General features: G+C 54.4%; 3 protein-coding genes across 14 annotated transcripts in view; 1 reads left to right on the top strand and 2 right to left on the bottom strand.

Annotated features, from left to right (window-relative positions):
* Positions 1–2955, bottom strand: part of ZNF408 (zinc finger protein 408) — a 4636-nt gene extending 1681 nt beyond the window's left edge. Inside the window, exons 1-4 of the mRNA XM_008701013.2 lie at positions 2669–2955; positions 2093–2370; positions 1327–1388; positions 842–1101 (exon numbers count right to left, since the gene is read on the bottom strand). Of these exons, the coding sequence (XP_008699235.1) occupies positions 842–1101; positions 1327–1388; positions 2093–2370; positions 2669–2717 (649 nt within the window). The 5' untranslated portion in view covers positions 2718–2955. The remainder of the gene's footprint in view (positions 1–841; positions 1102–1326; positions 1389–2092; positions 2371–2668) is intronic.
* Positions 2956–3071: 116 nt separating this feature from the next.
* On the top strand, positions 3072–21030 carry ARHGAP1 (Rho GTPase activating protein 1). Its single transcript, XM_008701015.2, has 13 exons — positions 3072–3222; positions 6806–6987; positions 7208–7303; positions 13210–13297; positions 16417–16548; positions 16918–17004; positions 17210–17308; positions 17650–17757; positions 17840–17916; positions 18158–18235; positions 18691–18819; positions 19000–19103; positions 19236–21030. The coding sequence occupies exons 2-13, from the start codon at positions 6855–6857 to the stop codon at positions 19422–19424; spliced, it is 1320 nt and encodes a 439-aa protein (XP_008699237.1). The 5' UTR covers positions 3072–3222; positions 6806–6854; the 3' UTR covers positions 19425–21030.
* A 2374-nt stretch (positions 21031–23404) lies between these two features.
* ATG13 (autophagy related 13) overlaps positions 23405–25814 on the bottom strand; it is a 52470-nt gene continuing 50060 nt past the window's right edge. For 11 of the 12 annotated variants that reach the window (XM_008701019.2, XM_008701022.2, XM_040639042.1 and 8 more), the window contains one exon: positions 23405–25739. In XM_008701019.2, coding sequence (XP_008699241.1) covers positions 25662–25739 — 78 coding nt within the window. In that variant the 3' untranslated portion in view covers positions 23405–25661. The remainder of the gene's footprint in view (positions 25740–25814) is intronic. The other variant, XM_040639044.1, reaches the window with a different exon arrangement.

Genomic DNA, 25814 nt, shown 5'->3' with positions numbered 1-25814 from the left:
AGGACACCAATCTCTTCCTTGGAACATGAACCACATGCTCTGCTTATCTTCGTGTCCGGTCTCAGGTGCCTCCTGGGGAAGCACTGTTGGGAACCATGGTGCTCCAAACCTCTGGACAGTCCCAGAGCAGGCTATCCCAGAGGCTCCTATTCTCCCTCTGGAGACACACACTTAGGCCACCACCTCCTCACTTTAGTTCATCTGAAAATAAAGGAACCTCCATCCCCACCCCAGTTGAAGAAACATAAGAAACTGGAAACCTTATACACAGCTTGCTGTCTTCATCAACATGACCCTACTATTCCAGAAAACTTACTCAGGAAGATAAAAGTTGCAAATATCGATACTGTTCATTCTAAGGAAAAGACCCATCACGCTGCAATAGAAAGCATCAAATGACAGGTTATACTCCCAAGACTCTTTGAGCCTCTTGCCTGAAAATTCTAGCCTTGGGTCCACAGATCCTCAACAAATATGCCATGATCCTTATTCAATCCTAATCAAGGATTGAATCCTAATCCCCTAATCCCCGCCCCCTTTCCACACGGAAAGACCCACCTTATACCACACTTCACAATTTTAATGCCATGATCCTTATTCAATCCTAATCAAGGATTGAATCCTAATCCCCTAATCCCTGCCCCCTTTCCACACTGAAAGACCCACCTTATACCACACTTCACAATTTTAATAAATATTCAGGCTTTACCCTTCCCCCTCAGAAAACCTATTAAGACTCTGTAACATTGTCCTTTATCTCCATGAGCCATAGCTTTGCTTTGTCTTATCCACAGGTGGTTTTGGTGATAATCTGGGAAGCCAGCATCTATTTGCCACATACCTGTCTGAGGTTCTGCCGCATCTTGGCCTGGGGAGTCCACCTCCTGCTGTATAACAGAGTCCACTTCTGTCACCACAGCCATGGCTGCCTCCTCTTCTAGCCGGGGCTGGGTGGGGCTCAGGCCCTCAGAGGGAGGCTGGGGCCACAGTAGCAACTCAGAGCCTGGCAGTAAAAGCCGGGACACCTGCAGATGGAGCTTCTCGCTGACCCGCACCAGGGCCACGTTCCCCTCACTTTCCAGCCTGCCCCGCTGCACCAAACTGCAAAGCAGAGGAAGAGCTAGTTCAGAAGACCCTCTTCAAGGGGCCCTCCCTTGAAGCCCCAGCTTCTGGGCAGTCTGAGTCCTAAAGACCCCATGCCTTTGGAACACTCACTGCAAAAAAATCACTGGGTGGGGAATTACAGTGGGCTTCCAGTTCCATCTCATGCCATGACAGAAAGCCTCAAAAAGGACCATGTTCACTACATACTCTCCTGTAACTTACCTGATCCAGCCTGAACTCTGCTCACAAGCACACACGTCTCCCCATGGGCCTAGTGACACGTCCTGAAATAAACCAATAAGAGTCCTTCTCCCATGTGTTTGGGGGGGGACCAGGGTGGGGGAAAAAAGGGATGTAACCTCTCCTGAGACAGATCTAATACGAAGCCCCTGGAAGGTTAACGGTCTCTGGTTCTGCCTCTACAGAACTGTGGTGTCTGATGTTTCATCAGAAAAGACCAAGAGACTATCCCCCTCACCTCCTTCCCACTGTGTGGAGAATTACTAAATTGAACACATTATTGCCTTCCAGTGAGTACCAGACCAAAAAAAAAAAAAAAAAAAAGGAGTAAGAGGTACATCATCACTTTACCTGCACTATTTCATCTCTTGCTCCAAATAGCTCTGGAAGATTAAAATATAAAGGAAATGGCCATCCCTTTCTCTTACAAATGAGTTGAATGAGACATATCATTTCAATAGGTAGGTGACAAAGCTGGGACTTGATTCCATGGCTTTTTAATCCTGACCACCTTTGCTCCTGACTTTCATCACTCCTGCCACTATACTAATCTAACTTTCAGCAACTTTCTGCACCTTGATTCCTTAACTACCGCAAGTGAGGGGAAGAGACAGTCCTGGAGAGAAGGGGCAAACTATCGCCTATCTCCTGAAACACCCTGCTGCTTCTAACTGAAGAGCTGTCCAGACATGGCTGAACCTCTTCCACAATTTCCGTCACGGGTTAGACAAGTCCTATCCTTCAATACCTCCTCCTGCCGTGGTTTCACTCCTTTATCCTTCGGCTCCGAGTCAGACTCCTCTTCCAGCGGCCCCCAGAGCAGTCCCGGCTGCAGGGGCTCCCCGACACACCAGACCCCTAAGCGCTGTTCCTCGGCGAGTGAAGGGCCAAGGGCCAAGCCCCGGGGGAGGCTCTTTAGAGCCACGACGGCCCGGGTCGGCCCGGGCGGGAAGTCTCTGAGGCCCTGAGCACAGCCTTGTCCAGAAGGGCTCCATCCCAAGTCCGGGCCCAGGCGCGCGTCGGGGGCTGCAGGGAGACGGGGAGGCAGTGAGGGAAGAGATCGTGAGGGTGGGGACAGTGAGAGAGGAAACCGCAGATCCGGCTAGGACTTGGCAGTCTGAGGGATCTGTAAGGGCTCTAAGTGGGCCGTTCCGAGGCTTGAGGGCGTTCGAGGACTCTGAAGCCCCCAGAGACTTCTGAGGGGACCGGAGGAGAATCCCGGACCAGGGAAGAAAAGGGCTTGGGGTAGAGAGTTGACCAGGCAGGGAACGTGAGTTCTATCTAAGGCCAGGGCCGAAGGTCCGAGACACCGCAGGTCACTAACCGAACTGCAGTCTCTCGCCCCCGGAGAGCAGCTCCTCCGCCTTCTCCATCCCTCCAGAAAAGCCTCCTTCCGCCGGAAGTGAGCGTCTTCTTCTCCGCTCCTCCCGGAAACAGTCATTGCCTTCCAAATTTCCTGTCAGGAAAGAATGCTAAGAGACTCATCGGTGCACAGAACCGGGAGTGGGAATGCCGGCGAGGCAACACTCCATCCGAGAACAGTAGGAACCATAGGATTCCAGAGGACCACCAGGGACTCCAGCGTCAGAAAAAGCGGAACTACTTGTTCCAACCACCTGCTTTTGGGAGGGACGGGTCGGACACTTATGCTGTCCTCCCTCCCTCCCCCGCCCGCCCTTAGGCCGGCACGTGCAGGAAGTGGGCGGAGATCCTGGAAAGCCATATTTGGACCGGGCAGCGGACCGGAAGTGGGTTGGAGGTGTGGCGGAAGTGGTTGGAGAGCGAGGAGCCCGGGAGGAGGCGGTTCCCGTTCCACCGCGGAGCCGGATGTTTGCCGAGCTTTGACAGGCGTGGCAGAGGGAGCAGTGCCCGACCACGGTGAGCTGCAGGGCGCGGGGTCCTCCTGGGTGGTGGGGGGAGAAAAGGAAGGGACTAGACAAGTCACCGGAAGGGACAGGGTCCCGAGGGGGATGATCCGAGCGGATCCGAGGATGGGAGCAGGAGTGGGATGGGGCCTAGGAGCCTGGCTTTCCCATTGCAGGGATTCAGCCCCACTCCCAGGTCTGCAGTGACGGGACTTCGTCTCCTTCTCTGCTTTCCTCCTGCACCTCCCAGGGCAGAGTCCAGGTCAGATCGCAGTCATCGAGCAAGCCCGTGGGAAGGGGAAGTCTCTTTGATCCGATCTGGTGAAGCTCTAAGAACAAGAAATTGGGGGGAAGTATTCCAGCCTGCCACTAACTAGGCCATGCTTTCATCTGTATTTCTTAATCTCTGAAATGGGATAATTACACCCAGTACGGGTTTTGTAAACCATGAAGCTCTGGACAAACGCACTTGTAGTTGAAAGCCTTGCTGTTGTATCGTGGGATTTGCATTTTCGCAATTCTGGGGCCCCAACTAGGAGGGCAATCCCGGTGCCAGAGAATATGATTTCAACTTGTTATCTCAGCTCTTCATGAACATTAGGGGAGAGACTTTACTTTGTCTTCTTATGGGCCCTCTCTGAGCCTTCAGAATTACACGAATGACAGTCATTTAGAGAAGTGTTGAAGGATTGACCTGCATCAAAAGAGCACCTTATACAGACATAGATTAAAATCTTGACTCTGCTATATGACCTACCTAAACAATTTGCTTATTTTTTTCTAGTCCTCACTTTCCTCAAAGAGTAAAATGGCTTAGTAGTATAAACCTCACTGGTGCTGTTGTGAAGTTAAAAGGTAATTTGTCTACTTTATGGTGCTGTATAGGCCCTCAACAAATACTGGTTCCCTTCTCCATTTAGGAGATGACTTCATTCATTCAGTCATTCAACAAATGACAGCATCTGTGTGCTGAATAGGTCAGGGATTCTTAAATGGATCCTCAGAGGGCCTGTGAACGCCTTAAAATTGCATAGATTTCATACATGTGCTGATTTTTCTTAGGGAACAACCCACAAATTTCATCAGAATTTCAGAGAAGTCCAGAGGTTAAAACCTCTGCCTAAAATGATTCTCAAATATTTTTGTATAAGTAGGTGTTTTACCTACGGAGAAGGGAAATACTAATCTCAAAGTAAGGAATATTTTGCATAGAGCGGAACAGGGTTTGTAGGTGACTCGAGTCTTAGGCGGCCAGGATACTTCATTTCCACCACTTTATATTAGAATTTCCCTGAGCCAGCTTCCCTCACCTTCCTCACTAAGGGGTAGCTAAACTTCAGGGCTCACAGAGGGAAGCAGCTGTGGGTTGGAGGCCAGTCTGGCTGGGAGGTGGAAACAACTGTGATCAGTTTTGCTGGAAAAGGAGGTTATGGAATGGGGGAGGGGTCAGTTCTGGAAGAACGGACAAAATAGTGGCCGAATTACTGGAGAAGAGGTGGAGTTCAAGTTCAGCTCCCCTTTAGAGGGTGTCCCTCTCCTTCCCTCACATACTTCACCTCGCAGCTGTTCCTTCTAATCCTGTCGTTCACATTAGTGCACGTATTTTAGAATACTGGAGAGTTATGTTTCTGGGAGGAGCCTGTGCTTCTATAGATAAGGAAATTTAAGTCTAGTTAGGAAAAAGACTTGGCCAGCATCTTTGCAACTCACTGGCTCGAGCAGGACTATAATCCAGTTCTCCATATACCTCATCCCATGTCTTTTTCATTGCATCAGGCACCTACTATGCGCAGAAAGACTGCTTGGGGTAGCTGTGGCAGGGCTAATGGGAAGTTGGTGCCTGGGCAGTGACAGAAGAGAAGGCACGAAGAGAAGGCTCGGGCCTAACAGGTTCCTGTGAGCTGAGTTCTGTCCCTGTTACCCAGTGGAGTCCCCTTTTGGGGAATACTCGCAGCCATCTGGCTGAATGGGGGAAGGAGGCTGTAGATGAATCAGGAGTGGATTCCTCAAGACCTAGGGTTGCCTGCGTTGGAGGCTTGAAGGGGAAGGGGTGAGGTAGGGTGTGGGGCACAGCAGCACTCACTGGGAGAAGTGCATTCCCAAATAAGAGACAGTCATCTTTCTCTGTCCTCATGGAAGGGAATTATATTTTGGTGGTATGCAGCGGGAGTAGCAGATAAGGGTATAAGATAAGGGTAGCAGACAAGAGGCCAGAGGAAAGGAAGAGAAAGGTTTTTTGGTTTTTGGGTTTTGTTTTACGGCCATTAGGCTCTTTGGCTGCTTGGCTTTGGCTCAGGAGCTTGGAATGACTTTTGCCACTGAATCAGCGTGGTTTCCCTGGTAACAGGGTGGTTGTTGCTAGGCACAGGGAGCCGGTTTACCATCCAGAGTCCTCAGCTGTGAGGTGACGTATGCCGGAGGTTGTCATGTTGCCTCAGAGCCCAGAGGTGTTCAGGGTCTGGATCCTGGTTGGCAGTTCTCCCCTCCCTGGTCTTGTCTGTACTCTTTATCTGTCCTGCTGATTCTCCTCCCCATGCCTGGTCTTGTCTGTACTCTTTATCTGTCCTGCTGATTCTCTGACCATATATGTCATTTTTGGACTCCAGGAATGTAGTGGGCTTAGAGCAGCCTCTTCCCTGGGGCTGGACTGAGTGGATTGAATCCCCTCCCTGACCCACATGGTGAGTTTGGGATGCCAGGGGGATTGGCTTCACACAGCCACATCCTTACTGCCAGCCGCAGCCCTGAGCAAACCCAGCTTCGGAGTCAGCTCCTCTCCCTCTCAGTTGGCTGTAGCTGTGGGTCTGGTTTTCACCTCCTGTCACTCAGCTCTCTGGATGCCCTGGGCTTCCCCCTTTCCCGTCTGTGCTGTCCAGTCCTTGGGGCAGTGTGTTGACCTGTCCCACCTTGGAACTACATCAGGAACTCCCTGCGGATTAGAGTGGGCTTGGGGGCCCCCAGGAAGCTGCAGATTGCCTGCTATGATTGGCAGGCAGATTCCATCCCCTACTTCTTGCTCCTGGCCTGGGGCAAACCCAGCAGGGCACCCTGACCATGGCCTTTTTTCTGGGACCCTGTGGTCTCTGGCCGTCTCCTCTTCCCTAGGCCAAAAGTGAGAGGCGGAGTAGCCAGGGCCACAGTTAATCTTTTCACGAATGGGCTTTGGAACATCCCTGTACACCTTAGATGCTTGCAGCATCTCTCCTTTGTAACTGGGGGGCCTGGGAAGCTTCTGTGCATCTGTGCTCTATGACCCCTGAGGAGAGGGGCGTGGCCTTCTACCCTCTGCAGCTGGGCCTTCTTAACTGTACCAGATGGGCAGTGGGCAGCACAGGGCCTGGCACGGCTCGTCCCTCGCCAGCTGGAGGACCTGAGGGCAGGCACTGAGCTGCGCCATCCTCTGCCCCAGCTGCCTTTCCTGGCAACACGCCTAAACTGTGGAGAACCCAGGGCGACATGGAGCTCTTGGCAAGGATGCGAAGTGTTGAGGAACAGAAACAGGGGAGGTTGGGGGAGGAACGAGTGAGAGCAGGAGGGCTTGCTGTAGCAGTTACAAGGGAAAAGAGGGTGTCCCTGACTTGCCACCCCCACCCCAGGTTTCTCTTCAGGTTCTGTGGAGTGAAGCTCTGGGGGACAGGCCCGGTCATGGACCCGCTTTCAGAGTTGCAGGATGACCTGACCTTGGAGGACACCAGCCAGGCTCTGAACCAGCTGAAGCTAGCCTCCATTGATGAGAAGAACTGGCCCTCGGATGAAATGCCCGACTTTCCCAAGTCAGGTGGGTGCTTCCGGATCTTGGGTGGCCCTGCGTGCCTTAGAAGGGGAGACTCCCTTCCTGTTGAAGGGAGACCCCAGGAGAGCAAGAGGAGGGCAAGCAGTCCAACCCCAGGGTGAGGCTGGGAGCACAAGTCCTACTGGGGGGAGGACCAAAGAACACGAGTCTCAGGGAGAACACTGCCAGCCCCCAGGTAATCCCCTGACTTTGCGGTGTTCCTCAGATGACTCCAAAAGCAGCTCCCCGGAACCTGTTACACACCTGAAGTGGGATGACCCTTACTACGACATCGCCCGACACCAGATTGTGGAGGTGGCAGGTGAGCACACCCAGCCCTGCACCTCTTACCTCCCGCTCTGCTCTCCCGGCGTGAGGAAGCCTGCCCCTCATGCCGCAGGGGCAGGGACTGGGGGAGGGGTGGGGAGCCGCCCTGTTGTCTTACCCCTGACCCTGGGGCTCCTGAGCACGTGTACCATTTTTTAAAATCACAGACTTGATTGCGATGGCCACTTGGTCTCTTCACCGGCAACCACATCTGATCTCTGACCCCGTTGTCTCTGTTGGCTGATGGTGTGTGGGAGGCCGTGTGGCTTAGTGACTTTGAAACCAGAAAGCAGTTTGATTTCCAACTCTGCTCTCTGAACTCATTTCTTGCTCACAAGGTCGCTGAGAGGATTATAGTAGCGAATGTCTGTAAGGGCCTAGCTAAGAGCCAGAACGCACTTGGTCCCATTAACCTCCCTTCCCTTTGCCCTGATGTCAGCTTTTCCACCCCATCAGTTACTGGGGACCAGGGAGGTAGGTACCAGCTCCTTTTGGGGGAAACCCTACTTCCAAGGAAGTCTGGAATGACAGAGCCTCCTTCCAGAAGTTAGGGGCCCCAGGACCGTCTGGAGCGTCAGGTTTCTGGTAGATGCGCTACCATGCTGAGAGTGGGTATGGAGCCCCCCTTGGGTCTTGGCCTCAGTGAGCTCCCACTTTCTTGTTCGTAACACAGGACCCAGAGCAGGGGAGGTAGCAAGGATGTTGGTGACCGATTTCTGCCCTTAGAGTTCTACTACTACTAGAAGAGGAAATAGAGTGGTAGGATTCTTTGTCTTTTCCGTGATGGTTGGTCTGTCCTCACTGGTGTTGATGGCATGGCCCTGCTCTGAGGCACTGGGGTGAGCAAAGGAGGCCCATGGCCCTGGAGCCCAGTGGTGCTGGCTAAGGAGGCCCTGGAGGCATCTGGCCATGGGGAAGCCACAGGGAGCTTTATCTCTCCTGAATGCCGGGCTCAGAGAGGGATGGGGCAGTTGAAAGAGTTGCCCCCATTGTCAGAGGTGTTTCCATGGTGTTTGTGTTCCCGGTGCCTGCCCTGGTCTAAGGCAGAGGCCTTGGCTGTGGCTTCTTTCACCCCTGCAGAGGCAAGGTTGCGAGTTCTTTCCTGGCCTCATCCTCACCTGAGCGCAGGAGAGTCACCCAAAGGTTCAGAACTTTCTTCCCTCACTTCCAGAAATGGACCTGATTGGGACTTGGGGGTGGGTATCTGATGTGATGTAACTGTGCTCCTGACCTGTGTGGCCAAGACCCAAGGCGGAGCAGGGGGGACCCGCCCCCACCCTGGCACTGGGTGACCCCTTTCCCCACTGCAAACAGAGCTGCAACATGTTTCTGTTTCCCCAGGGTGTGATGAGCCTGAGGGGGCCCAGCCAGGTAGGTGTGTTCCTGGCTCTTTATGTGCTTGGCCTCTGGGCTGTGGATCAAGAAGGGCTGTTGGTGGAGGCCAAGTGGGGCCAGCTTAATTGCAGCCCCACTCCAGGGAGCTGGGAGCTGGTGGTACCTGGGAGCCGGAACTAGGATAGGGTTTACGGGAGGTTTGACAAGATGGTGCTGTGTGGGGACACATCCAGAGCCCAAAGGGAAAGGGGCTCCTGGGGACGGAGGGGCCGTGTCCCGTGGAGGAGGGGGCGGGGGGCTGGCTGGGAGCAACGGCCTGGCATTTAGTGCTGCCTCAGGGCCCCTCTGGTGGGGGTGTCGCCATGGCTGTGCCTCTCCGACTGCTGAGAAGAGTTTGGATTGGCGCCACTGGAGCAGGCGTCTTTTGACGGGACCGTGGTGATGTCCTTCCTGGGAGGCCAGTTTCCCGGCATCAGAAACTGGAGAAAGAGCCCATGTGGGAACGGAGGATGGGGATGGGGTTGATGTCCCCAGCTCCTTTGCAGCCCTGTGTTCTCCGTGCTGGTGGTAGCTGTCATGCTCCACAGTCAAATTTGACTCCGTTCGAGTGGGTTCTTTCCAGTGGTGTGCTGGTGAACGTTTAACAGTTCGCTCCGGAAAGGGGAAAAACAAGGCTATTATTTATTTGTAGCATTTGTAATTTCTGCCACAGCAGATTTCAAGCACCAGCATGATGTCAACTGGCTGCAGTATTCCTGACCAGTTAACAGTTTCTCAAACGCGTGAGCCGGCCCCAGCCCAGTGCCCCAGCCCCCACCTCCCATCCCCTGGGCCGGCTCGGCAGGTTGTGGGCGGGTGGCGGCTGGTCTGGCGGTTCCCAGAATGCCTGCTGGAGGACTGCACGTTGCTGATTAACACCCAGGCCACCCTGCGAGTGTTCCTGATTGGTATCCGGGGAATGCAGAGGCTCCCTTCTCAGGCGGCTTGCTCTTTTCCTGGTGCTTTCCACAAATGCCGCATCTTCTCAGCAAGCCCTCGCCCCCAGTGCCCTGGAGACACCAGTGCACCCAGCTCCTCTCCTTTTTGGCTCCAGGGCAGAAGTCTCCTCTCTTCTGAGGTCAGGAGGGAAGTTTCCAGCCTTCTCACACTTGCTTCGTGTAGCAATAGTTGCCCTGTCTGCTGGCAAATGCCAAGCCACCCAAGAACTTGAGCAGCGGGACTCCACTCCAGGGAGGGGAGGACAGCAACTAGGCCCTGGGGTCACCTGCATCTCGTTCCTTGCTTGTCTGAGAGTCTTGCCATCCAGCCCCTCACCAATCCCCCATTATGCCCCCATCCCCGTTCAACATAATCCACCAGGCATTTTTAAGCCCCATAGTCAGCATGGAGGATTCAGTGAAGAAAAACACACATTACTTCCTTCAGGGAGCAGACAGTCCAGGGAAGGGGTTCTTCGAACTGGTCAGAGTCCTCTTTGAGGGTGTGCGCGATCTGGACCGCTTCTCCTAGGGTTTATGTCTATGTGTTTGTGGTATTCTTCATTTATCATCGTGGCCTTGACGGAGCCCTAGTTGAGAATGCAAAGTTTCCCATTTATGAGGTGTTGAGGCCAGCTGAGTGATGGTGCTCCGGGCCCCTGGCCCCTCACCTCAATTGCTTGCTTAACCAGTCACTAGCTCTTTAAATTCCAGAGCCCTGTGAGCTCAGACTTCCTGTCTTGCTTAAGCCTTCAAACCTGCCAGCCAGTGAGGGCTGCTTCCACGTTGCGGGGAGGATGAAAAGAATCTTTTGGAATGCCCCATGCTCCTCCCTGCATTTTCTCCTACATTCTGGGTCTTTCCTCTGCTTAGAGGGGAGTAGGCAGATGTCCCTCCCCTCACAGGCTCATGGCAGAAGGCCCAGGGGTTTCCGAGGTTCCAGATTATACATGAAGCTGGCTTGGCTAAACTGACCCTTTGTCCTTACTCCGCCAGTCTGCTCCTTCACCTGTCAGAGCCTATGGGAGGAGATCAGAACAGGCCTGAGAGCCACCTCCCTCTGCTGGAGGGAACCCAGTGCCTCAGGATCTAGGTGAGGGTGTGACAGAAAGCAGGTGGCATCTGGTCCTTCAAAATAGACTTGCTGCTGGATGAAGCTGCACTTTCTCGGGCGGGCTTGCAGAGGGTTCTCTGCTCATAAGTCGGGAGAACCTCTGTCCCAGGCTTTGGGAAACTGTCTAAAGCAGTCTCATAACCTAGATGTCATCGTGAGCAAACCCTGAAATAGAACCAGGCATGCTATGTAATGCCGACCGATGACTTTGTGCAGGCTTCCAACGTTTCTTGAATACCTGCCACATGCTGGGCTGTGGCCCAGCATTAGAGTTTCAAAGATGGATGAGACACAATTCCTGCTCACAAGCCAGTAGAGGGGACAGGCACATAAACAGTTCTACAGAAGAGTCAGAGTGTCACGACAGAGATGGGTGATAGTTCAAACTGGGAGCCCTGAAAAGGGGCAGCTAATGTATCTGGGGGAAGGAGTAGAGGACACAGGCTTCTGGGAGGAGATCACGCCTGGAACGAGTCTTAAGGATTCCAAGGAGTTATCCTGGAGGAGGGTTGCAGAATTGTCTTGAGAAGTTCTGTCTGGCAAGAGAAACAGCAGAGGCCCAAAGCTGTGTGGTGTGGACTGGGTTGCAAGCATGTCTGTGTCTGAAGTGTGCATGGTGGGAGCCTGGAGAGTCCTGTGAGTCATTCCAAAGAACATTTACAGGGTGGGGGGCCCAGGTTGTTTATCTGGGGTGGAGTTCAGGAGGAAAGGACGATTCAAGGCAGGAGAGTTGGGGGCAGGTAGGTGTTCATAATTCTCCAAGGCTAGAAGTTGGCGCAGTTTAGGATGGAAGAACAGAGCCTCTCTCTAGGCTGAGGGGGTGTTTTGGGTGGAGATGGGATGGTTGGAGGGGCTGATCTAGAGGTTGGACATGGTAGACTGCTGGCAGTGAGGTGCTAAATCAGGCCAAAGCACCGAGCCGTGTGCCAGCAGGGCCTAGGGCCATGCTGCCCACGTTCCAGAAGCCTCCTTCAGCCCCTCTAATGAGTCTTGCCCCAGCCCTGCAGAAAAGGGTCAGAGCCTTGGCAACCACTTTGAAAAAGTACTGACTCCTGGGTTAGGTCACTGACCAAGAAGAAGCATCAAGACCATGGTTTACTAAATATGGAGAAGGACACTCAGCAAGGCATTGGGGTGGTCCTTAATCCTCAGAGGTAGGTGGAGGACAGACTCCATGCATTTCATGGGTTGTATAAGTATTTTCATTTGTCTCTGAAGCAGTGGGGATTAGGCAGGTGTGGTTTGGTGCCGCTGGAGAGGCTGAAGGTAAAGATGTAGGGAGGGTTCCTGGGACGCGGGGGAGTGGGGACCGGGCCTTCTTCTCCTGGAGTTTTGTTTGGCGTCCCTGATCTGTGCCAACCCTGGAAGAACATCTCACCTTGGAGGGCAGTAAGCTCCCCGGCTTCTTGACAAAGCCAAATGGTCAGACCATCAAATACTGACCAGTTTTGGACGAACACCCCTGAGTGATTACAGCCAAACAAGCATTTCCCCAAAGCATTACAAACTCCTCTGAACTCCATGTTCTTTAGAATATCCTTAATGAGAAAGGATATGGTTTTTAGAAATGTCCAGAAGTCAGTCAGAGCCAAGTGTGGTTAATGATCCTGGTAATAAAGTCGGAAAGTGCTGCTAGTGGTCAAAAACAAGACCTGACCACTAAGCACTCACTCTCATGTCCTCCGTGGCCTTGGACTTGCCCAGAAGGCAGCTTCAAGGAGTTTTCCAAGTACACGTTGCTCAGAGGGGGTGCTTCTGGAACGAGCATGGGCTTTAAGAGGATTATTCAGCAAGGTAACAATTGCTTTGGTGGGTGTGACTTTCCATTTTTTTTTTAGTTAACCATTTTAAAATGTATAATCGGCGCTATTTGGGACATTCACAGTGGGGTGCAGCCACTTCTATCTGGCCGCACAATTTCATCCATGCCCATGCCAGATTGCATAACCATCACCAGCCAATCCCTGATCTCCCCTCTTCCCAGCAACTGGCAACCACTACTGTGCTGTCTGTGTGGATTCACATACTCCAGATAACTCCTGTAAATGGAGTCATACAGTTCGTAGCCTTTGGGGTCTGGCTCCTTTCATTCCATCGTGTTCTCAAGGTCTGTTCACAATGTAGCGTGGATCAGTACTTCATTCCTTTTTATGGCCAATATCCCACTGCATGAACATACCACATTTTCTTTATCCATTCATGCATTGATGGCATGTGGGTGTTTCGCCAGGTGTGCCTTTTTACAAAGTCACGTTATTTTTTTAGACCCCAGCTCAGTACCCCGAGAGCAACCTGGCCTTCTTTCTTCAGTGACACACACTTGAGTGCAGACAGCTGCCTGGAGGTGGCTCTGCATCGGCCGCCCTGGCCCCTGTACTACGTGGCACAGGCCTCCAGGCCTGGCACCCCTCGGTTCCTCGCCCCACTTCTCTCCGTCGATCTTCCACTCACCACTCTATCTTTCTCCACACCTAGGAGATGATAAGTATGGGCGGAAGATCATTGTGTTTAGTGCCTGCCGAATGCCCCCGAGCCACCAGCTGGACCACAGCAAACTCCTGGGGTGAGTACCCATGGGGAAGGTGGTGGGACTGGCGCCCAGACCCCCCCCCCCAATTGCCTGATGCCGTTCTCCTTCCTGTCCCTTCCAGCCCAGAGGTACCAAGCCACCTCCCTCCACGCCTCCCCTCCCCTCCCAGGAGAGCTGTTTTTTTACATTTGGGGGAGAGCACCGGGCTAGGAGTCGGACCTGGTCTCTAGTCCGGGAAACTGCAACCTTGGCAGGTGTCTTCATTTCTTTAAGCCACTTTTCCTTCACCGAGGGCATCAGAATGCAGCCCTCCTTCCTCATAGGACGGAGACTCTGTACACAAGCACACTCAAGTAAAATACCGTCCGCGTGTGAGCACTGCTGGTAATGATGCGTTGCTTCTGCTGTCCTTACAGTTCATCATTTGCAGCAATAATTAGTGTTATTTTGTGCCAAATTTGGTCCCAATGGCCTCTTTACCTGTCTGGGTTCTGTTAGCAAAAACATGTACTAGCTGTGGTTGGTCTAGAAATCTGATGCCAGTCCCAAAGCTGATTGAAAGCAGGAGTTTGACAAACCTGTTTTTTGTTTTTTTTTTTAAGATTTTATTTATTTCAGAGAGAGAGAGAGAGCTGGGGTTGGGGGAGGAGCAGAGGGAGAAGGATAAGCAGACTCTGTGCCGAGCGCAGAGCCCGACCTGGGGCTCGATCTCATGACCTGAGCTGAAACCAAGAGTCAGGACACTTAACCGACTGCGCCATCCAGGCGCCCCTGACAGATGCTGTTCTGATAAGCGTTCGTTACTGAGCCACCAGCGGGTCCCCGGCCCTCGCAGGACCTCCATGGCGGCAGAGCCATGATGAACTTCTCCTAAGGCGCCTTCGTGCGGGTCCAGTTAGCACCTTGCACTTCTTTCCTGATCTCTTTAAAGCGACTGCACTGCCCATACCAGCTCTTCGGGATCCGGAATGGTTGTGTGTGTGTGTAGGGGGTGGGGAGGGGTCAGGGACAGGCCAAGTGTGCGGCCGCAGAAGGGGAAGGGCCTGAGTGCAGAGTCCGCAGTCCTGGTGAGCCAGGCCTGAGGCTCTCCGGCCTTGTGGGAGTTTTTTCTCAGGCTTTTGAAGCCCTTCTCCTATCTTCCCTCAGCCAGGCAGGCAGAGCCTTGTTGAGACCCATCATGCGGCACAGCGTGGAACAGGCCAGGGAGCTCAGCGGGAGGGTAGCTGAGTCACACACCCTACCCTTTGGTTTCACACGGCAACTGAGTTGGCAGGTGACAGACTCCTGGCCAGATAATAGTCTGAGTGGGAGGAAGTCAGAGGAAGGAGATGGGAAAGCACCCAGTTTTCAGGAGAGTTTGCTGAGTGAGTCCCCACCACTCGGGGCCTTCCTCTGACTTCTGGAAGCCGTCCGCCATCCATCCTGTCCGTCTTCCATCCCTTCCTGGCGGGGTCTCCCTGCCCCCACCCGGCCTGAGGGGCAGTGCTTCCCATGGGGATCAGTCCTATTATCGCTGCTTTGGCCTTTCTGGCTGCCCAGCCACCTGGGAAGGGGGGGGAGTTGAAAGAGAAAGTGCCTGAAGCTTGGATTCAGAAGCCCAGTTCAGCTTCACTGTGCCTCTTACTAGCTGTGTGTTTGGGGGCAGGTCTCTTCTGAACCCTATAAAAATAAGAATTGTGCCCACCTCACAGGGTTGTTGTGGGCATCAGGTGAGATAATACACGAAGTGCCATCTATACATTTGTACAATATTACAGATTTCGAGGATTTAGAAAAATGTAAGTAGCTGTAAAGAAAAAATACAGACAGTGATAAACAAAATCTCCCATGAACCTGCCATCCAGAGAGAAAAACTGTTAATACTTTCGTGTATTCACCTATTTTTTTCTATAATTTACACAGATCTTTGTATAGTCACCTCTGTATCTCACATCACGTTAACTTCTGAGCACTAAACACACTTCAAAGACATCTTCTAAAAACATGTTATTGGCGTACGTGTGTACGTAAGAGTGTATTGTGAGACTACTCGATGAATTTTCAGAAACGGAATACGCCCATCCACACCCACAGACCTCCCTTTGTTCTTCTAGCCGCTTCCCCAAAGGGTAACCACTCTCCTGACACCTCACCTCACAAATTGCTTCTGCCTGCAGAGACATCCTGTGAGGCCTTCTATTTATAGATGGCCTGTAATTTATTTAACCAATTCCCTGTTTGGGGACAGTTAGCTTGCTGCTCAGAAAAAAGTTTTTTTCCACTGTAAACCAGGCTGCAATGAACAGCCTTCTACAAAAATGCTTCTGTTCATTTCTGATTGTTTCTTTAGGATAACTTCCTGGGTATATTTTCACAGGGTCAAAGAGTATGAACATTTTTTAGCTTCTGATAAACATCACTTTATTGCCCTCCAAAAGGTCATAACGTCCAGCAAAAGATGAGTGTATTGTCACTACAGTTTTTACTACTTTATAGTTGCAGAATGCCATCTTTAATGTGACAGCTCTTTGCAAGCTGCAAAGTGCTCAGGGCGTACAAGGGCTAAACGACCGTGTAGCGGGATGGGCTGGAATCACAGTAAAAATCCAGCATTAGACACTTCACATGCCTGCCTGTGTGGTCAGCAGGGTGAAGTTAGGTCATCTCCAGGCTCCACCGCAAGCTGTGTGCCTCTGAATAAGCACTTCACCTCTCTGAGCCACACTGCCCTCATGTGTGAGAAGGGGATCATCTCAGCCCCAGCTGTTACAAGGAAGGCATGAGATAATGTATACAGAGTGCTTGGCAGACACTAAAAGCTAAATATTGGTGAATGGTGACTGTCGTCACCGTGATCGACTTGGGGCAGCCCCGCAGGGAGTGTTACTCCCATTTTTCTGCAGGTATGCGAGAGGGCCTCAGTTCAGGTCCTGGTCTCCTGGTTTCTAGCCAGGGCGGCCGTTCGCATTCTTCGTCCTCCACCCAGCCCAGCCATGACCCTGAACCTCCTCCCCGCTGTGGAATGGGTGATGATGCAGCCAGAGCAGGCAGTGCCCGAGAGAGGCTCGTGGGGAGGCAGAGGAGAGAGGCAGGAGACCCTTGGGGTGCCGGGTCATGTCTCCGGGGGCGCCTCCTGAATCGAAGATCGGCCTGAGTGGGCTTTGTTCTGGTAGGTACCTGAAGCACACACTGGACCAGTACGTGGAGAGCGACTACACGCTGCTGTACCTGCACCACGGCCTGACCAGCGACAACAAGCCCTCCCTCAGCTGGCTCCGCGATGCCTACCGCGAGTTTGACCGCAAGTGGGTCCAGGGGCCTGGGGGCAGGTGGCTGTGGAGCCCGCAGCTCTGCCAGGTTCTGGGCTGTCCTCTGCTTGCTCGGAAGCTTGGGGGTGGGGGGAGGCAGGGCCCCCCTCACCCCGGGTAAAAGCAAATAATCTGAAGTTGGAACATTCTGGGCTTAAATCCCAGTCTCTGTATTTCCTCCCTCTGTGACCTTTCTTGGTACTTCACCTCTCTGAGTCTCTGCTTCCTAATCTGTAAAATGGGACTGCCACGGCACTTCGCTCTCAGGCTTTCCCTGAGGACACAAATCAGAAAATGGACTCAGAGAACCTAGCTCTGTGCCTCTCCCACCACACCGGCTGCTGAGTTCCTGTTGTCTCTCTGCAGGTACAAGAAGAATATTAAGGCCCTGTACATCGTGCACCCCACCATGTTCATCAAGACCCTGCTCATCCTCTTTAAGCCCATCATCAGGTGAACGGGTTGGTGGGGAGGACAGCGGCCTCCCCAGGCTTCACTTTGAACTCTGAACCAGATACCTGAGGAGGCCAAGCACTCTGGGGACAGGCCATTGAGGGGCTCAGCCATTGTCTGATCTTGGGCGGCTGCTGAGGGGATGGTGGCAGCCTGCCGAAATGGGCCCACCCATGCCTACCCGTGCCCTTTATTCTGCCGGTAGCTTCAAGTTCGGGCAGAAGATCTTCTATGTGAATTACCTGAGCGAGCTGAGCGAGCACGTGAAGCTGGAGCAACTGGGGATCCCTCGCCAAGTGCTCAAGTGAGGCGGGGGCAGGGGCAGTGTGTGCCCGTCAGGCTTGCAAGGGGGGACGTGCCAGCCAAGGGGAGAGGGAGCCTCGAGAACCCCCGGATGAGCAGGGGAAGTGAAGGTAGTGGTGAAGAGCCCGAGCACGGGGGTGAAGAGCCCGAGCACGGGGCCGGAGAGCACAGGTTCGGATCCCGCCTCTGTCGCTTAAAGAGGTCGTGTGTAGAGCAGGGCTGCCAGGAGGCCCGAATGAAGTGACCACGTGCAGCAGCACAGGGAGTGCCTGACAGACAGGGGTTGCCAGGGTGACTATAAAGTCAGGTTGGCGGCCTGACCCTCCCATCTGCCTCCCCAAGGTATGACGACTTCCTCAAATCCACACAGAAGAGCCCTGCCACGGCCCCTAAGCCCATGCCACCACGGCCCCCTCTGCCCAACCAGCAGTTTGGGGTCTCGCTGCAGCAGTGAGTATGGGAGAGGTGGGCAGGCCTGGTGTGTGAGGGCTCCGGAGGGCGGCAGGCCCTGCTCACTGCCCGTTCCCAACAGCCTCCAGGAGAAGAACCCAGAGCAGGAGCCCGTTCCGCTTGTGCTTCGGGAGACCATAGCCTACCTGCAGGCCTACGGTGAGTGCCAAGGCTGCTCACTGGCCACAGGGCTTCCGGGTCTGCCCCTTCCCCTTCAGCCCCGACCCCAGGCCCCTCCTCAGCCCGGTCTCCCAGCTCCCCTCAGGAAGCTGCCAGGCAGGGCTGAGAGCCCCACGTGCATCAGCGTCCACACCGACCCTTCGTGGAGCCCCGAGACCAAGCGGGTCCAGGCATCTATAGGCCCCAGAGCCGAGACTCACCAGGCCCCACTGTTTCCCAGCTCTCACCACTGAGGGGATTTTCCGGAGGTCAGCCAACACCCAAGTCGTACGGGAAGTACAGCAGAAGTACAACATGGGTGAGTGGTTTGGGGGGTGTGCCCAGGCCCGCAGGGTCAGTACAGATCCTGGGGGCGGGAAGGGGAGGATAGGGGCATGTATGTGACTGCGACGGGGCTTCTTTTCCTTCTGCTCCCCTGTAAACAAGGACCCCACATTCCATTCCCATCAGAGGTTCTGTGGCATTTGGTTTGATTGCATGGGTCCCGCTCCTGCCTGGCTGTCCCAGGCCTGTGGCCTCATCAGTCAGGTGCATTCAGAGACGAGGAATCACTGTAGTGTGTGCTGGGGGGCCCCATCCTACCCGGTCCCCTCATCACAGAGCAAGAAGGGAAGGCCTGTGTGAGAGGAGGCTCCACGGGAGGAGGGGGCTTATGCAGTGGCTGTGGGTAGTGGGGTCTGCTTGGCCTCCAGGACTCTAGATGGGCTGTCAGCCTCTAGGCTAGGCCCAGCTTGTCTCCACCCCCTCCCCCAGGGCTACCAGTGGACTTCGACCAGTACAATGATTTGCACCTGCCCGCGGTCATCCTCAAGACCTTCCTCCGGGAGCTTCCTGAGCCCCTGCTCACCTTTGACCTCTACCCCCACGTTGTGGGCTTCCTCAGTGAGTGCCCCTTTCTTCCCTCCCCAGCTCTGTGCTTTGTGTGCTGGGTTGGGGTCAGGGCTGGACTCAGAGCAGGCAGGTTTGGCCTGTCCTCCAAGGAAAGTCTGGGTGGGGTCTCCCCTCTGGCCTCATGTTGGCCCAGCCCTGGACTGCTGTGACCTGGGCCCTGGTTCCTTGCAGACATTGATGAGAGCCAGAGAGTGGAGGCGACGCTGCAGGTGCTCCGGACGCTGCCTGAGGAGAACTACCAGGTGCTTCGTTTCCTCATTGCCTTCCTGGTGCAGGTGAGACCGGGGCCTCAGCCTCTGCTGTTCACCTGGAGGAGTGCGGGAGGAGGAGCTGCCACTGCTGCCACTCCCAGGGATGGGAAGCAGGGTCTGTGGCTTCCTGCTGTAGCCCCCTGATTCCCTCCACAGATTTCTGCCCAATGTGACCAGAACAAGATGACCAACACTAACCTGGCTGTTGTCTTCGGCCCTAACCTACTGTGGGCCAAGGATGCTGCCATCACCCTCAAGGCCATTAATCCCATCAACACATTCACCAAGTTCCTTCTGGATCACCAAGGGGAGTTGTTCCCCAGCCCTGACTCCAGAGGGCTCTGAGCCCTGCCCTGCTGCCCCTTCTCGGAGAGCCCCAACTGGGACTCTTCCTCCCGGCTTCAGCCTTCTAGGAGCTTGGCGCCTATGAGGAAAGGCCCATGAGGCCCTGGGAGCTGGAAGCTGGGGCCAACCAACCGGGCAGCTCTTCCTCCCCTTCTGTCCAGCCCACCTCGCCAGCTCTGGAGGCCTCGCTGTAACCACGAAACATTTTTTTCGCCTTATACTTCTCACTGCCTCCTTGGATCCCTGGCTCTTTGCCAGGCTCTGCAGAGCTGGCCTTGGCTCTTCCAGCAGGAAAGACTGACCCCAGCAACTGCTTCCCCACTTTCTCCTGCCTCTCTTTTCCTGGCAACTGCAGATGCCTAAATCACTGCCAGCTGGGCTGGTAGCTGGGGCTGGTCCTCCCCTTCCTGGCTGCTGGGGAATAAGCAGCCGAGCTGAGCTGGCTTGGGCCTGCCCTACCAAGGCACCTCCCTGCCTGGGCGAAGGTCTGTGTGCGAGCACCTGCTCTTGTCCTCCCCTCTAAAGCGTCAGCCTTGCGTGTTGACACGGCTAAGGACTGGCAAGGCCAGAGTCTGCTTCCTACTTCTGCCTCCTTCTCTTCCACACATCCTGGGTCAGCCCTTCTCAAGTGATACTGCCCCCAGGATGTTCCAGCCCCCTGGTTCTGCCAGGACTGGCAGCTTGGATGATAGGGCTGAGTCCCAGCATCCATTTGAAACAGACACTCCATTCCTACCCAAAAGCCTGCTGTGTCTGGTTGGGCCAGTGACAAGCAGTCTCAGCCCCCCATGCCTTGCCGCCCCTCCCTTCCCACTCACACAGATCCTCAGCCTAACCACTTACGGACAGGTCTGTGGTGGTGCCACACTGGTCCCTGCTGTGGCCAGAAGTGACTCGATGCCTCAGGATCTGTGGCTTCTTCCTCCAGCTAGTGACTCCTGGAGGGTCTGAGCAGAGACCTTGCTAATTAAGTCAACCCCTGCCTGGGGAGTTCTAGCAATGTCGGGCCCCAGGGCCCTGTCGTCTTTCAGAAAACCTGGACCCCGATGATTGGTACTTCTGATTCCAACTGTGTTCCTTAGAATTACATGCCTTCCTGGTGAACCCTGGGGACCCCACTTCCTGCAGCCTCGTCCCCTGGCAGCAGAGGGAAGTACCTGCATGGTGGCCCTGCCCCCCAGCCTTGGCCAGAGCCTGTACTGTGGGGGCCCTCACTGACCAGACCAGCCCCATCTGCGTGGTGGGTGTGGCCTGAGTCCTGACCTCACCGGGCTCTCTCCCCAGGATGCTAGCATGTCAGGACTCCCGGGGGCCTGGAGTGGCCGCTGGTTCCATGTTGGTCCCTGCATCTCTGGCCCAAGCCGGGCTTCTGCTTTCTGCCCTCCTTTGTGTATCAGGCATTGCGCACAGCCCCATTTACTGGGGAGCCTCGGAGATCTCTTGGGTCTTTTCTCCTGTCCCCCATCCCACTGGTCTGTACCTGGGGGGAGGGGGAGAGTACTGTGAATCAAGTGTTCACATTCACACTTAATGACTTCCTGGGCACCAATCATGTATTTCACCTTTGCACTTTTTGTATTTCAATAAAAAAGGAGATGGAAAACTGCCCACCTGGGTGTTAGGAAGCACGCCTGGAGGCTCAGAACGGGCGGGAAGTGTCTGGTTGTGGAGGCCAAGCAGGTGGGGCCTCAGGAAGTCCCCTCCCCAGTCCATCTGGCCCCGTCCTTCTATGTCTCGTTCCCTTGGGAGTGGGTGGGAAGCTGGCTTTCTGACGTTGTCCAGGCTTGTGTGAATGGTGACACCGCCACCCCACCCCCACGTTGTATGTGTGCAGCATCCCAATGGGCCACCAAGGGCGGTATCCCATGACCACGGCCTCTTCTGGCCCTGAACGGAGGATACTGTGGCGACAGCAGCATAGGCTTGAGTCCTGGTGCTATCACAACCTCCACCAGCTCCACTTGGTGACAGCCATATTGTCAGTCCACCTGAGATGGGGTCTTCATTTCTCTGAGGCTCCAAAGTGACACACACAGGACGTAACAGTGAGGGCCCAGTGGCGACCAGAATGACCGCGGTTGCACAGAGGAATGAGGAGATGGTCCCAAGCTTGTGTAGCAGCTAGGATTGGAAGCCTCCTGTGACCATTCACTTCTCCCCACCCTCCCCTCAGCCTGAGCGCCTTGGCTATTTCTACCTGCCACCCAGTCCCACCGAGGCTAGGAGAGCCAGTTTTCCTTCCCTCTCTTGAGTAGGTTTTGCTGTGCTTTAAAGATTAAGACGGTAAAATTTAAGTCATGTATTTTACCACAATTTAGAGACAAGTTTGTCACTGGGAGGGCAGGTCAGAATTTCACTTGACACAGTGGTCAAGGTCAAGTTGCACCTGTCTGCTGCCTGCCTGTTGATTGCAATCAGGTGATGGTGGCCTGGGTTGGCCCTGTTCTTTTTTTTCCTCCCTGCTCTCTCCCGCCAGGGGAGCCAGGCCAGAGCTGCAGGATCGAGCAGCGGTGTGAAGCTGGTGGTGACAAACACAGGCCCTGAGCTGCAGGGAGCCAGTCCTGTGGCACAAGTGGCCCTCACCCTGCTGGCCCCGGCAGAAGGCCCCAGCAGCCCCTCACTGGCTCTGCTCCGCTCTAACCTGGGTGACTGATTACAACAGAGGAGCAGTATCCCAGGGAAACTCTGAGAGGGAGCAGACCAGGAAAGCTGTTTACTCGGGTTGGGCTCCTGGCAGGGCCTCTGTGGAGTGACTCAAAAGCCAGTTTACCCCTGCCTTGGCAACAGCAGGTCTCTGGGGGCCAAGTGTCGGGAGATGCTTTAAAGGGGCAGGACACCACTGTGAGATGCGGGGCAAGTGAACACTTTGTTTTTGGGGGATCCCAGCTGAAGGTGAAGACACAAGGGACAGTCTCTTCACCATTTCTGACTCGGGTTGGGTGACTGTCCCAACTGGCTGCCCGGTCAGTTATCATGGCCATTGTCAGGTATACTTAACAAGCTAGGGCTCCCAGGGCCCACAAGTGCAGCAGTGGGCAGCCTCCTCCTTTTCAGCCCTAGCTTTGGGCTGAATCTAGAACTTTCTCACCGTTTTCTGCCCTGGCTTCAGCCTGAAGTGTGGGCAGGGAGGCAACCGCAGTTGCCCGTCTGCCAGGCAGTTAGTCCCTTACCTCTAGAACCACCTCTGCCTCTGGGACACCCCACCTCCCACTCCTGAGGCCCAGGTGGGCACAAGTTAGGATGCAGGAGCTAGCTTCACCACGGCTGAGAGGCTTGCCACAGAAGCCCCCAGGGGGCCAGGCAGGAATAATCCCCACGGGCTCTTCTGCTCGTCTTAGTGACTCCTCAGGGAGCACCCCAGGGCCTGGCTAGAGCTGTCTGGCAGATCAGGGCAGCTAAACACGCTTGACGGGCCCTTGACTTCCCGATACTTCACTCAGCCCCTTCCCCTCTGTCGGGTTTGCTCAGCCACAACTCCTTACCCTAGATTAGCAAACAGACACCGGCACCTGAGAGGCCCGCATTCCCTGTCCGCTCCTGCTGGAAACATGGCAGAACCCTGGCAGCAGTTTCTCCTGCCGAGCCAAAGGCTTCTGCTTCCAGGCTCAGTGGGCGGTGGTGCTGCACAGGGGGTAAAAACAGCTGATGACGATGGCCTACGTCTAAGGGAGTTTTTACTACGTGTGTTGACTTCACGCACAGTATCTCCTGACTATTCACATACACTCCCGAGATGGGAACGGTACAGCCGAGGAAAATGAGGCTCTAAGTTTTCTGACCAACCCAAGGTGGCACAGCTGCTAGGCGGCTGAGCCCGAAGACTCAAAACAGCCTGCCTGATTCCAAAGCCACATTCTGCACTTCACACCCACTGCTCTTCCTTCCACAGGGCGGGGGCGCTGTCAGTTACCAGGGCCTGCACAGAAGTGAGAGCGCACGCGCACGTTAGCATTTTAGCTAACTGGCAGGACAGGAGGCTGTAAAGTACAGAAAAAATTTATTGGAAATCTCTCGAATACATTTTAAAGTATAGCTCAGTATTTCCAAACAAGGTGGGCTGGAGGAGGGGGAGGGACTCCGCCACCTGGAGATGGGTGACGGGTCCCAGCCCTGTCCTGGGGGGTGCTGCAGGCGTCAGTCTAGGGCTCATCCCTGTCAGTGTTCCGGGCCAAGGGGCAAGGGCCAGCCTTGACAGTTGCTCTGCTCCTCCCAGGCTCAGCTCAGGGCTCAGCCTCCCTGGCCTCTCACTGATTGAGTCCTAAAGGAAAGGCTGCTGCCTGCAAAGGCCAACAATCAGGAGTCAAAGAGGACACTGGCTAACAGGCCTTTCCGTGCTCGGCCTCAGAAGGACAGCGGCTGAGATACTGTGGCAGGATGTGGGGGCAGGGGTGATCGATAGTTTACCAGGGCTTCACCCTTCTCAGCCCTGGGGCCTGGGGGGTCAATCTGGATTGGTTTAGCGGGCTATGGGTATACTCTGGCCCACATAGGGCCAGCTGGACACCACTGCTGGGAATATTTCTTTGTGGCAGCAGAACACATGCAACAACAAGGGCAGGGCTCAGTCTACCTGAGACAGCCTCAGAGCCCACTCCAGCCCTCAGAGTTCAGCCTGATAGGTGGGAACAGTGTCACATGCACTTACTAACAAGCAAATTGAAGACCACCTGCTCCACTGCAGAACAGCTGCCGCCAATGAATAGCCCAGGTGGGCCAGGAGAAACGGGGCAGGGCTTGTTTCCCTTGGCCAGGACTACAGGTTAGGCTGAGGGAGGGACAGATGGTAGGTGGGTGAGATTAGGGATTAACTCAAGTAACAATACCTAAATGGTTAAGTCAATCATATGCCTAGCTCTGGTTTCTCAACAAGGAACAAATTCAGCTAGTAAACCTCAGGGCGGGGTGCAGACCCTGGGATTAAAGAAAGGTGGTGGCCAGGCCCAGGTGGAAAGAGGAAAAGGACCATAACCTAGCCCTGAGAAACAGGAACAAGTCCCCCCAGAAGGAGGGGCCCCTCTGGCCTTCCCTGGGCCACAGTGGGGCACATACAATGCATTCTATGTCAACTCTGGAGAGTTGTACACAGAGTTGTACGAATTCAGCACCCAAGACTTCCTGGGCTGCCAGAATGGAGTCAGTTACTCTGCAGAAGCTGGGAGAGATTCAAGGCTCTCACCAGGAAGATGTAGGAGTCTACAGTAAAGCCTGTCGTCAGTTTAAGTGCAGCGATTCTGGGAGGTTCCGCTGCCCTCAGCCAGCCCTATTCTTGGATCCCACCTTATATGGGAAGGAAGATCCTCAGAGCAGCAACCCAGAACCTAAGGAAGCCCTACTCCAGGAAGAGGCCCTCCACCTTCCCCAAGTGAAAACATCTAACCTCAAACATAGTTTCTCTATAAAATATCTGATTTCTCTGAAAGTAATAAATATTTATCGTGTTTTATAACCAAGGAGCAGCAACAGGGGGAGGAAGGAGAGAAAAAGAACCTTTGCTGTGACTCCCAATGAAAGAATCCTGGAGACCCAGGATTCTGTTTCCATGAAGCTGAGGTGCTGAGCACAGACAGCCACCAGGGCTGCTCAGACCCTCTGCTGAGAGATGGGCTGGCACAACCCGTAAGGGCGGGAATGGCTGACTCTGCAGTTCTCGCCAGTTTGGGCAGGAGGCCTGTCGTATTGCCAAAAGTATAGGCACAGGGGCAGAGAGAGGGGAGAGAGGAAGAAGACATCAAACCAAAGGGGACAAAAAAAGAGCCTGAAGGAGCCCTTCCTTCTTCCTCCCAGTTCTGTCTCCTTCCTCTTTCTGCCTCCACGCCAGGCTCTGGGCCGCCAGCTGGAATGTCAAGTGCTTGATGGTAACGGCAGGCCAGCAAGGGGCCAGCTGCAGGGCAGACCCAGGGCAGGGCGCCGGCAGGAGGAATGGGATGACAGCCATTGTGAAGCAGCTGCTGATGGGCGGTGTAAGCAGATGGCCCTGCCAAGGGCCCTTTTGTTATAAAGGGTCTTCCAATCTCCAAGGCCAGGGGGATGAGTCCTCTCAAATGCTATCACCGGGCTTGACTGCTGCCATGGAGTCTCCAGGAGGTGTGAGAACAGGGACTTCCAGGTCCCCATGGGGGAAACCAGCCTCTCCTCCACCTGGAGCAAGATGAGGGATGGGAGCAGCTGATGAGTGGGAGGTGCTGTCTCCTGGGGCCACAGAAAGGGGATGCTGCTGGTACCCAAGGACACCAACTTTTACTGCAGGGTTTCTACAAAGGCATCAAATTCTCGGACATTCTTCTCGTGCACAGCCAGCTTCTCTGGTAGTGAGTCCTGTACCAGGAGGGGAGAGAAGAGCTGCTTATTCAGGTAGAGTCCTGAAGAGGTAGCTAGCATGGACACCCCCCC

The sequence above is a fragment of the Ursus maritimus genome, unplaced genomic scaffold (genome assembly GCF_017311325.1).
Source record: "Ursus maritimus isolate PB19 unplaced genomic scaffold, ASM1731132v1 scaffold_23, whole genome shotgun sequence".
NCBI classification, from domain to species: Eukaryota; Metazoa; Chordata; class Mammalia; order Carnivora; family Ursidae; genus Ursus; species Ursus maritimus.
This window is presented reverse-complemented; position numbering and strand designations above follow the sequence as displayed.

Bases quoted from the DNA above. Each gene is read 5' to 3' on its own strand.
- ARHGAP1 (XM_008701015.2), top strand. From the start codon at position 6,855: ATGGACCCGCTTTCAGAGTTGCAGGATGACCTGACCTTGGAGGACACC. The intron at 17,005-17,209 runs GTGAACGGGTTG...TTCTGCCGGTAG, and splicing joins CTCTTTAAGCCCATCATCAG to CTTCAAGTTCGGGCAGAAGA. The intron at 17,758-17,839 runs GTGAGTATGGGA...CGTTCCCAACAG, and splicing joins TTTGGGGTCTCGCTGCAGCA to CCTCCAGGAGAAGAACCCAG.